The sequence below is a fragment of the Protopterus annectens genome, chromosome 10.part0 (genome assembly GCF_019279795.1).
Source record: "Protopterus annectens isolate FY-2018-M chromosome 10.part0, PAN1.0, whole genome shotgun sequence".
Taxonomy (NCBI): domain Eukaryota; kingdom Metazoa; phylum Chordata; order Ceratodontiformes; family Protopteridae; genus Protopterus; species Protopterus annectens.
The window spans coordinates 1,685,684,952-1,685,697,612 of NC_056744.1; the positions used below are offsets into that span (position 1 = coordinate 1,685,684,952).

At 39.4% G+C, this 12,661-nt stretch overlaps 1 protein-coding gene across 1 annotated transcript; it reads left to right on the forward strand.

The window, feature by feature from the left end:
- The first annotated feature begins 9,458 nt into the window (after window positions 1-9,458).
- On the forward strand, window positions 9,459-11,778 carry LOC122813899 (zinc finger protein 883-like). The gene has a single exon (XM_044086443.1). The coding sequence runs from the start codon at window positions 9,476-9,478 to the stop codon at window positions 11,399-11,401; it is 1,926 nt and encodes a 641-aa protein (XP_043942378.1). The 5' UTR covers window positions 9,459-9,475; the 3' UTR covers window positions 11,402-11,778.
- The last annotated feature ends 883 nt before the right edge of the window (window positions 11,779-12,661 follow it).

Here is a 12,661-nt window from a genome sequence, read left to right on the forward strand (position 1 = left end):
GATTCCCTGCCTCTGGTTTCTAGTAAGCCAGACAGCTATTTCAGGGTTCCCGACTCCCCCAAATTTCTTTTTAAAAATCCGCTGCTGATCCTGAGACTATTTCTCAGGGTCCCAAGGGTGTAAAGGCCTCTACAGCCAAAATTCCTACCACTTCTGATAGAGATTCCAGGGCGCTGGATAGATGGGGTAAGAAGGTTTATATGTCTGCAACATTGGCAATCAGGGGTTTAAAACTGCCAGTTTCATATGTTTAAATATCATCAACAGAATGTTATGGGCTTACTGAAACAAAATTATTTTGATTTCTGATTGTGTAGAAAATAGAGTTACAGGAATTATTGCATTCAGCAGAACAGGTTGGAAAGCATACTTTGCAATGTGGTTTTGATTCCTTGGAGGCCTCTTGTAGGGCCGCTGTTACTGGATCTGTGATTAGGAGGCATGCCTGGCTCAAGGAGCAAAATCTGCCTGATCATGTTAAAGCTAAATTGTTGGATGCACCTTTGCAGCATGATACTCTGTTTGGTAATAAGGCAGCAGAGGTTTTAAAGAAAATGGAAGACAAAGCTAAATCTATGCAAACTGTAAAGGATTTCTTGAAAGTTCAGCCATCCAGGTTCAGTAGGCACTGGCCTACTAAAAATTGGTCCTTTCCTGTGTCCAACAGAGAGACTCGGGGCAAATCCAGGTTCTAAAAATGCTCCAGATACCAATCACAGGGTTCTTACAGATCAAAGCAATGGGGTGCCCCCACCTCCAGATCTGGAGGGAACAAAGTACAACCCTACACTAAGCAGTCTCAATGACTTTCCTCTACCAGCACCAAGCACTTATCTTTTGGCAGCCCCCTTGGGGGGAAAACTAGCACTTCATGCTCAATATTGGCAGTTAATTACCCAGAACAAGAGAGTATTATTTCTACACTTTGCCAATTCCAAAAGGATGTCTGGATCTGCCACAAAACCAGTGGGTAGAGGCCCAGAAAGAAGTCATGTCCCTCATGGATATGGGGTCTGTTCAACCGGTTCCAGAAAAGGAAAAAGGACAAGGTTTTTATTCAAAAGTTTTCCTGGTACCCAGAAAAGACGATTCTTGGCATCCAATACTGGACTCCTGAACACGTTCCTGGACATTCCAAAATTCAAAATGCTGACTTTACAACAGCTACTGCCTATGCTAGGCAGGGAATGCTTGGTTAGTAACTCTAGACTTAAGAGGCAGATCTGCATATCCCAATAAGGGAATCATGCAGAAGATACCTCTGCTTCAAAGCAGGTTTTTTGCATTACCAACTCTCTACACTGCCCTTTGGCTTATCTACTGCACCCAGGGTCTTTACAAAGTGCCTGGCACCAGTTATTGCATTCTGCAGACAAAGAAGGATTCAGATTTACCCTTATCTGGATGATTGTCTCATTCAAGCAGAGGACAAGGACACGCTTCTTCAACATCTGGCATTTGTAAAAAGGCTTCTAGCATGCCTAGGGCACACCATAAACAAAAAGAAATCACAACTGGTACCCTCTCAAATAATTACATTCCTGGGTGCAAGCTTGAATACAACTGCCCAGATGGCTTACCTCATGCCAGACAAGCAAAGGCAACTGACAACATACTTCAAACAAATTCTGCAGGTTTTGGAGTTCATGGCATCCTGCATTCTACTAATTCCATATGAGACTGCATATGAGGAATCCTCAATGGTACCTAAAAAGTTTATGGAGTCAGCATTACCACAGCCTGGAAACAATGATTCCTCTCATCACCTGCCTACAACAGGAGTTTCTTTGGTGGGCAGAGACATGTCACCAAAACAAGGGACTGTCATTCACTCTACCACCTGCCACCCGAACCCTAACTACAGATTCATCAGACTATGCTTGGGGGGCCCACCTGACAGGGAGTTGCATTCAGGACAAATGGAGCCCAAACCAAATGCATCTGCATATCAACCAGAAAGAGATGCTGTCTGTTCAGAATGCTGTGACAGCCTTCAAAGACTTACTTCATCCAGGACAACTACTGATAAAGACGGACAGCACCACAGTTACGTGGTACATAAACAAGCAGGGTGGGTACACATTCCTACACCCTTTGCAGACTAGCCATGGCTTTGTGGAACACAGCCTTGACTTACCAAATACATCTTCAAGCTCAATTTCTGCCAGTAAAGCAAAGTACTCTGGCAGACGACCTAAGCAGAAATCTTATGGACCCGCACGAATGGAAACTGGATCCACAAATCTTCAGCATGTTAACACAGAATTGGGGGAGCCCAGTCATAGATCTATTTGCCTCTCCCCAAAATTATCAGTTGGACAAATTCTGCACAAGAACTCATCACAAAAAGCATGGAAAGTGGATGCTCTATCCTTCAGATGGAAAAACCTATCAGTCTGTGCCTTTTCCCCCCTCTGCCTCTGCTTTCCAAGGCCTTACTAAACGCCAGACAGGAAAAACGAAAAATGATCCTAAGTGCTCCGGGCTGGCATCTCCAGCACTGGTACCCGCTTCTAAGGAATATGCCTCACCTTCTTCCATGGTACATGCCTCATATACCTCATTTACTGTCTCAGCAAAACTATCAAATTCTGCACACTCGGCTCCAAACTCTTAATCTTGCAGCATGGCTAATCAATTAATTATTCAAACAACACCTCTCAGTAAATCTGTGATGGATGTCATTTTGGAATCCAGAAGGCCTAGTACTAGAAAATCTTATGCTGATAAATGGAAGAGATTCTGTGCTTGGTACCAAGCACAAGGAATAGACACAGCAAACCCCAATATTCCTCAGATTTTACAATATTTGAATGAGATGCTTGACCAGGGCCTATCTATCTCTTCAGTAAAAATCCATGCCTCCGCCATCTCTGCTCATAACAACACAGAGCCTCCCCTCTTTTCTCATCCACTGCTTAAACAGTATCTTATAGGGGCCAAAAATGTAAGGCCTTCCAGAAGAGCACCATCTCCTGCATGGGACATCAATTTTGTGCTGGAAAAACTCACCCTGCCTCCTTTTGAACCAGCAGCTACTGCGGATATAAAATTTCTATCTTGGAAAACAGCTTTTCTTTTGGCAGTCACTTCAGCAAGAAGGGTTTCAGAACTACAGGCTCTCATGGCAGTGGAGCCTTTTTATTGTATTTTACCCGGACAGGGTGTCCGTCAGGACCAATCTTTCTTTTATGCTTAAGGTGGTATCCAGTGTGGCTCTTAACCAGACCGTTCACCTGCCAACATTTTACCCAAATCCACAGAACAAGGGGGAGCGTATTGTACACAGACAACTAAGATTCTACTTAAATAGGACCAAATCTCTAAGAAAGTCTGAGCAACTACTGGTAGCATTTGCTGCAGGATCAGAGGGGAAGGCTATATCAAAGCAGACTATTTCTAAATGGACAAGCCACTGCATTCGTTTCTGCTATTTACACCATGGTAAACCTGTGCCCAAGGGGATCAGATCACATTCCACCAGGGCCGCCTCTACTTCAGCAGCTTTTCTCAGAGGGGTCCCAACCAAAGACGTTCTAGAAGCTGCTACTTGGAGCTCTGTGCATACCTTCACAAAGCATTATCATTTATCTCTCTTCTCCAAATCCAGGGCAGGCTTTACCACTGCAGTCCTGCAGGGCCTTATAGCCGCTGGTAATGCTGTTTAGTTCCATCCTCAGCTTTGGGATTCTACCCAAATGTAATGACTGCAACAGTGAAACACGAAGAACATAGTACAGTTGTGTACACCTATCATAAATGTAGATGTTCGAGTGTATTCACTGTTGCAGTCAGGGTTACCCACCTGCCATCCCCCTTTCTATACCTTTTCTCTTTCCTTCACTATACTCAAAAGCCTTTGGGGTGTATTTGCTTTTAGTTGAAGGTAAAGTTTGTTTCTAAAAGTGCATTTATATATTTACTGTTTTTATATATATATATATATATATATATATATATATATATATATATATATTTTTTTTTTTGCTCCCCATGTGGGGGGGCACCTGACATCTGGGGCCAGAAAAACTGAATAAAATGGTGTCAGCTGCATGTTTTATACCCCTGATGACCTGATGTCATGGAAGATGAGACAGCAACTGACGCAGGACCCAAGACTTTGTTATTCTGGCCAACTGAGGGCAACCTGCCAGCAGATTACCCAAATGTAATGATTGCAACAGTGAATACACTCGAACATCTACATTTATCGTAAATGTACACAACTGTACTTTCTTTCCACCCTGAATATAACAGCACAGCGCCTATGTCTATACTTACCTTCAAGCAAATGTACTCCACTGAGGTGCAAAAAAATCATGATGAAAGCTAGGAGGTCTAGTCCTAGAAGATCATAATTAATGAAATGTAAGAGATTTATCCTGTGGTGCCAAAGGAGGAACTTGTACCATAAAAAGGGGGATGTACCTATGGTGCTTCTGTACCTCCTCACACTTTTCATCTGGTTTAGAATACACCTCAGTGAGGGTACACCTCTCGGCCATTTCTGCTTATCTGCTGCTAGACCTTCCCTAACATTCACACCACCTGCCATGCAGTTTTGGAAGGATATTTTGCACCTCAGAATAATTGGCTCCAGCCTGGGACTTACCTGTATGTTGGAAAAACTGACTCTGTTGACATTTTATTTATTTATTTATTTTATTTCACATTTGTTGACCGGGCTAGTCTGGCTGGATACATGTCCATTTTCAGCAGAGGCCCGAGGAGAAAAGCTCCACTATATACTGGTATACTACATAAAATAGATCACTGTAAGATACAACTTATAATGATCAAAGAAGTATTTGACTGTAGGATATTAACAGTACAGAAGCATTTTTACAGAAATGTACAGTTCTTAAATTGCATCATTGAGAAAAGCTCCAGTAATTAAACACATTATATGATGATAGACAATTCAAATAGTAAGGCATAAAATGAGGGCTAAATATATACACATATTACATAAAAAGTCATGGTAAATAGAAAGAAAAATAGACAAATGTGTTAATAAAGAAAACATTTTTTTTTTTTTTTTATAGGAGTAATTCATCAGACTGTGTGCATGTCATTAAAGGAGAGCTAACTAAGCTGTAAGGAGTAGAGATTGCAGGAATTTAGGAGGTAGAGAGGACAGGGAGGTAAAAAAGGGGGTTAATCTGGGTTGGTGCAGGAGCAAAGCCAGTGATTGTTAAGATGAGTTTTCAGCTGCTTTTTGAAAAATGGAAGAGAGGACAAAGACAGGATACCAGAGGGTAATTTGTTCCATATTTTGCCGACTGAGTTGGAAAAAAGACAATCACCTGCAAAGTTATTGGGTTTGGTTGTATTTATCATTAGTTTGTTGGAAGAACGTAGATGTTTCAGGTTCTTGTAAGGTGAAATGAGGCTAGAGAGTATAGGTGTTTTAGTTGGTTGGTAAAGGATTTTGTGAGCTATTAAGAGCTGCTGAAGAGAGAGTTGGTTCTGAAGTTCCAACCAGCCTAATTTTCTTAGGTTCAGGCAGTGATGGGTTTTAAATGAGGATCCAGTTGCAAATCGAGCAATATTATGGTAGGAAGTTTCTAGTTTCTTAAGGTTGTTTTTAGAGAGGTTAGTGTATATAGGGGAGGCATATAGTAGTGTAGAGATAAGGTGTGATCTGGCTAAGGTGATCCTTGCTTCTGGTGAAAGGAAAAGTTTGATTCTATAAAGGGATCCGATTTTTTTATTAACTAATTTTATTGTGCTATTGAGGTGAGTTTCAAAGCTGAGATTGTTGTCAATGGTGATGCCTAATAGTTTAGTTGTTGTTTCAGGAGAGATAGGAGTGCAATCAATGGATGAGAGAGTAAAGTTTAGTGGGGCAGATCTACGAGTAGGTGTGAACAATAGCAATTTAGTTTTCTTAGGGTTAAGGAGTAGACAATGATCAGAGAACCATTGTTCAATACTGTTAAAAGCTTTTTGAGTGATAGAGTGTAGTTCAGTTTGTGATTTGGCGGTACAGATAATAGTAGAATCATCTGCATATTGTATACAGGTGGTATATGGGATGGCTACTTGGAGGTCATTAATAAAGATGGAAAATAAAAGGGGGCCCAAGATAGAGCCTTGAGGTACACCAAGAGATGTAGGGAGTAGATTGGATAGTGCATTTTTCCAGAGAACTGCCTGTTGGCGGTTTTCTAGGTAAGATGTAAACCAAGTTAAGGAAGGGGGATCAAGTGAGAAGGATTTTAGTATGTGCAGAAGAAGTTTATGGTTTACCATATCGAAGGCTTTAGTTAAGTCAACAAAGATAGAGGATGATAGGTTATTATTGTTATGGTTATAGTTAATAGAGTTGGTAAAGGAGAGTAGGGCTGTGGTAGTACTGTGGGAAGGTCTAAATCCATGTTGACAGTTTGCAAGTAGGTTGTTATGTAGAAGGTGGCTTAGAATTTGTTTATGGATACATTTTTCTGTGATTTTAGCTATAGGGGATAGGAGTGCTATAGGACGAAAGTTAGAGAAATCATTTGACTTGCCTCCTTTGTGAAGTGGGATGATGTGTGATATCTTCCATATTGAGGGGAAAATACCTTCCTTTAAGGATCTATTAATCAGAACAGAAATAGGGTAGGCAATAGCTTTGAAACCAATTTGTAAAAATTCTGCAGGTAGTTTGTCTGCAGAAGGAGTGGTAGGTTTGAGTTTTTGGAGCAGTGATAAGATATAAGAGGTAGATACAGGTTGTAAGTGAAAGGAAGGTGGTAGGCTTGGAGTAGGTAAGAGGAGCTTAGAGGTGTCAGGAGATAAGTGACTGGCAAGAGATTGGATAGTGTTAGTTAAGAATGAGTTAAAGTCGTTAGCTGTTTGTGCGGGATTCTTTGATTCACAATCCTGGGGGTTGGGTGTGATAGATTGGCCTGGGGATAAGAGATTATTTATACTGGTCCAGAATTTTTTGGGTTATTTTTTGGAGGTGTGTTGAAATGAAAGGTAATAGTTCCTTTTGTCTAGTAGGATGGCTTTTTTTGTACTATTTCTAAGCTCTTTGAAGTTTTGGTGGTCAATTAGAGTCTTAGTTTTACGCCATTTAGCCCAGGATTTGTTTCTGAGGGATATTTTATGCCGAGTATTATTGGTCAGCCATGGTGCTGCTTTAGTTTTGGTTCTAATAATGCGACTTGGGGCATGAAGATCTAGGATTGATAAGAATGTGGAATTAAAATATTCTACTGCTTCATTAAGAGGTAGATATTTCAGTGGGGACCAATTACTTTGTAGTAATACAGCTAGAAATTCTTCATGGTTAAAATGTTTTTTTGAGCATAGTGTCTTGTATGTGGTAGGGAAAACTAGGTTGGTTTTAAGCCTAATGACATAAGTAAGTGAGTGGTCACTAAGATCGTCAGGGAGAGTACCTGATTGGTAGGTTTGTTGAGGAGTGTTTGTAAGAATCCAGTCTAAGATGGTTTCCTTATTGTTGATATTATTAGTTCTGGTAGCACTGTTTATGAGTTGCGAAAAGCCATAGAGGTTCCACTAAAGCCTACATGAAAGGTGTCTGTGTACAGGACATTTGAGGTGATATTAAGTGCAACTTTTTGTTTTGCATAACTGCACTTTTAATTGCAGTCACATTCACCAAAAGAGTCAAATAGCTCCAGGCCTTAATGTAAAAGGAACCTTTAATGGCATTTCACAAAAACACAGTGACTCTGCATGCTAATCCCCTCCTTCCTGTCCCAAGTCATTATGGAAATAAGCCTAAGCTAAGCTTTCCAGCTACCAGTCTTTTCTCCATATAGTTTAGAACAAGGCAGAAATACTTCTGCACTTAATGGGCATTCACAAGCACCTGATATTTTATACAGACCACATTAAGGACATTAGAAAAACAAATCAGTTGTTTGTGGCTTTTAATGGAAAAAAAAGACTTCATGTCTAAGCAGACTGTTAAAAAATGGATATTTCCAGCATTACCATTCATCACAAAGTCCATAACAGTTCTCTACACTGAAAATCAGAACACACACAACAGATCCCCAGCAACCACTAAAGCCTACCTGAAAGGTGTCTGTGTACAGGACATTTTAGAGGGCACCTCATGATCCTCACTCCTCAGTACACACCTTTCTTAAGTATGCAGATGGACTTTGTCTTTATGGTCAATGATTTATTTGCTCCTGCTATAGTGAAAGAATGCTTCCCTTCTGTCCTAAATCGTTATAGCATAATGTTTGGCAAACCTTTTAGAAGTTATGAATGCTGCAGTGATCCACATGAAGAACATAGTACAGTTGTGTAACAAACTGACCATAACAGGAGATATTTGAAAGTTGTTACATCTGCAGTCCTAGTCCCTTCTGTCTTAGGAATCAAGGGCTCGGGTGAGTGCCCATGTTCTTTCATCCTCCTTTGTTTCATTTTTTTATTTGCTTTCTAACTTAGGAAGTCTAGAACTCTCTGGATCTCACTTTAATAGCTGGGAAATTCCTCTGCAGCATTGTATATCATGACAGACAGTGATCTATGAAGAGACATGAAGGATCCAAAGATTTTATGATTGAATGTCACCTTTGTGCCAAGTATGTGCAGATATATGTTGCGTACATAGGGTGACATCAGCCTGGCCAAGGTGGAAGGGTATGCCTCTCTAAAATTTGGGCTGCATATCAGACCTTATCCTGGGGCAGAGTTCCCTGTTGCCATGACTACAACAGTGACCACACACATGTCCACTGTGATAAGGTGGTTATACAGTGGTGCTTTCTCTGGATATGCCTCTCAAGTGCATCAGTTTAATAGGTACGTTACTCATTTCCACCCTCAAAAATCCTTTTGCAACAAGGGCGTGGCAGTTTCACGTGTGGCTGAATGAAATTTAGCAGTGTAAACTTAAATTAGTAAGTGATACTCTGTAATCTGCATACATTAAAGACATTGTTGTACTTCATGTCCAGTTGTTACATTGTTGCACTCATGTGCTTTGTATTTCTATTCTTATTTGATCATGTGTCACACATTTTGCCAGTTTATTTATTTTTTGAACTTTGGCAACAAGTGCTAATCCGAAAGGACCACTTTCTGCCTTCCAGGGAAGTCTAGAATGTTGTATTTAAATTCCATGCTATAAATGTTTGTAAGAAAAGATTAAACAATGTTATGGGAGTCAAAGTTACAGTACAACTAGAGTATGACTTTCATAAATATTAGGAAAAGTGGAGAGGTATGCCTGTAGGTGTGATTGGTTGGTATGTTATATATTCAAAACTATTGATTTTTGCAAATTATTTTGTTAGTTATTTACTGTTTTGTACCTCTTAAAGCTGTTCATAAAAGACCAACTTTTCATAAATTGAATCTGAATTGTTTTTGCTCTTTTTATCATGTTAATAGCAGCAGAATATGATAACTTTTAGAAATGGAAAATAAACCCATAATATTTAATTGTGATAACAGTTCTAATAATTTGTTTATAGGCAGTGGGAGCAGAGAATGGAACATGTGCAGGAGTCAGCAGCCATCACTTGGAGTATCTGTATTAAGTTGTCCTACAGCAAACCTACAGCAGCACTCTGTTCAAATTCTGAAAGGCTCCAACAAGCATCCTGTTACAGCAGTAGCACAGCTTTATACAGGATACACCTGCGCCATGAACTCTGAATGTGCTCCAAGTGCTGTAGTACAGCAAAGTCCATTACACCAGAGAGCTCACAAAGAAAAGAAACCATGTAAATGTCCTGAATGCAGTAAGTGTTTCAAACAAAGGACCCATCTAGTAATACATGAAAGGATTCACACTGGGGTGAGATCATATAAATGTGCTGAATGCAATAAGGGTTTCAAACAAAGGGGGGATCTAGTAAAACATGAAAGGACTCACATGCTGGAGAAACCATATAAATGTGCTGAATGCAATAAGTGTTTTGTACAAAGGAGTGTTCTAGTACAACATGAAAGGACTCACATGAGGGAAGGGGAGAAACCATATAAATGTGCTGAATGCAGTAAGGGATTCACAAGCGCTGGTAACCTTAGAGCTCATCTGTTCATTCACAGTAGAGAGAAACCATATAAATGTCCTGAATGCAATAAAGGTTTCATACGAAGGGCTCAGCTAGTAGGACATGAAAGGATTCACACTGGGGAGACACCATATAAATGTCCTGAATGTAATAAGGGTTTCAGACAAATGTGTTCTCTAGTACAACATGAAAGGACTCACATGAGTGAAGGGGAGAAGCCATTTAAATGTGCTGAATGCAGTAAGGGATTTACAAGTGCTGGTAACCTTAGAACTCATCTGTTCGTTCACAGTAGAGAGAAACCATATAAATGTCCTGAATGCAATAAAGGTTTTATACAAAGGATTCAGCTAGTAGTACATGAAAGGATTCACACTGGGGAGACACCATATAAATGTCCTGAATGCAGTAAGTGTTTCAGACAAATGTGTTCTCTAGTAAAACATGAAAGGACTCACATGGGAGAGAATCTAGTACACCATGAAAGGACTCACATGCTGGAGAAACCATATAAATGTGCTGAATGCAGTAAGGGTTTCACTACAACTCGTGCCCTTAGAATTCATCTGTCAGCTCACAGTGGGGAGAGGCCATATAAATGTCGTGAATGCAATAAGTGTTTCATACAAAGGAGTGTTCTAGTAAAACATGAAAAGACTCATATGCTGGAGAAACCATATAAATGTGCTGAATGCAGCAAGGGTTTCATAACAACTAGTGCCCTTAGAGTTCATCTATTAGTTCACAGTGGGGAGAAACCATATAAATGTCCTGAATGCAGTAAGGGATTCACAATGGCTAGTAGTCTTAAAACACATCTGTTAATTCACAGTAGGGAGAAGCCATATAAATGTCCTGAATGCAATACGTATTTCAGACTAAGGAGGGACCTACTAAGGCATAAAAGGACTCACATGCTGGAGAAACCATATAAATGTCCTGAATGTAATAAGTGTTTCAGACAAAGGCATGTTCTAGTACAACATGAAAGGACACACACGGGGCTGAAACCATATAAATGTACTGAATGCAATAAGTGTTTCAGACAAAGTAGTACTCTAGTAACACATGAAAGGACACACACAGGGGTGAAACCATATAAATGTCCTGAATGTAATAAGTGTTTCAAACAAAGACATGTTTTAGTACAACATGAAAGGACACACACGGGGGTGAAACCATATAAATGTACTGAATGCAATAAGTGTTTTAGACAGCGTAGTACTCTAGTAACACATGAAAGGACACACACAGGGGTGAAACCATATAAATGTCCTGTTTGCAATAAGTGTTTTGGACAAATGAGTACTCTAGTGAAACATGAAAGGACTCACATGGGAGATGCCAAGTCAGCAAGCAAAAGTAGTATTGCTGAAACTGAATTCCTCCTCCTGTTGAGGTGAGTACTGTCATGAGGTGGACACTGTTTTTCATAAAATCTCACTAAGATTACACTGACATATAAACTGTAATTTATATAGTGTATATCATGGACAGAAGTAGGTCAAAAATTAAAAAAAGATGGCTACAAGACCCAAGGTAAAAAAAAAAATGCAATCCTGGTAGGTATGCTGGTGCCAGGATTGGAAAAAAAATGACTGCACAGAATCCTCAAAAATATGATAACATTCCTACAGTGGGGCCAGGCCCAGATGGAGGATGGGCCCCCTGTTGTAGAAAGAAGCAGATGTCCACAAAAAAATGATAGACCAACGAAGAGCCATAATGATAGAGTGGTCTGCTGAGGATAAGAAAGAAATTGTGTATTGTTATTATTATGCAAAAAGCCCAGAGTTTCCAGACACAAGATATACAAGATTGAGAGAAATTCGAGGAAAGAAAAATATTTCCACAAGAAAAACTGCCAGAAGCTTCAAATAAAATGTATGTTTAGTAATATAACAGATTTTTGAAAAAACTTACATAGACCAAGAAACTTTGAGCTGTTTGAAAAAGGGGCATTTGAGGAATTGCAAAAATATAAACAACACAACCTTGAGATTTTTAAAAGTATAAAAAAGGAAATGTGGAGATGTGAAAGAAAGAGAAATTTGATATGGTGTAATATGTATGTATGTAAAGTAAAAAGCAAAATTAATTAGTACAAAAAAGGCAGCCTCAAGCATATTCAAAGAGAAATACAGGCAATAGCATGCAGATATGGAAGATTTCACAATAAAAATATCTGAAAGAGGAAATGTAGAAAAGAAGATTAGTAAATTAGAAGTTAAAAAAATAGAAGTTGGAGTTATGGAATGCTTGTAAAGTGAAATATTTGGTCTCGAAGGTCTAACACAGCTTAAATCAGAGCATGATGGAACAAGTCCCCAAAGTATAAAGAAACAGGAAGATCAGGGGACCTCAGAAGAAATATGGCCATGAGAAAGAAAAAGGCATTTATTATGGTGTAGTATTTATGTAAAACTAATCAAAACAGAAAGAGCAACACAAAAGATATTTGTAGAGAAATACACCCAAAGGAATCTGGACATGGAAAACTTTATAGTACAAAAAATAAGAAGACAAAGTGGAAAAGAAACTTGGTAATGGAGAAGTTAAAGAAATAGAAACTGAGGTTGTGGAGTACCTGTGAAGTGAAGGATTCAGTGTAGAAAATCTAATTCAGAAATCACCAAAGTGGGATAGAGTAATGAACACCCAAA

What these genes read in the sequence shown, in the direction of transcription:
- LOC122813899 (XM_044086443.1), top strand. Translation starts at nt 9,476, where the DNA reads ATGTGCAGGAGTCAGCAGCCATCACTTGGAGTATCTGTATTAAGTTGT.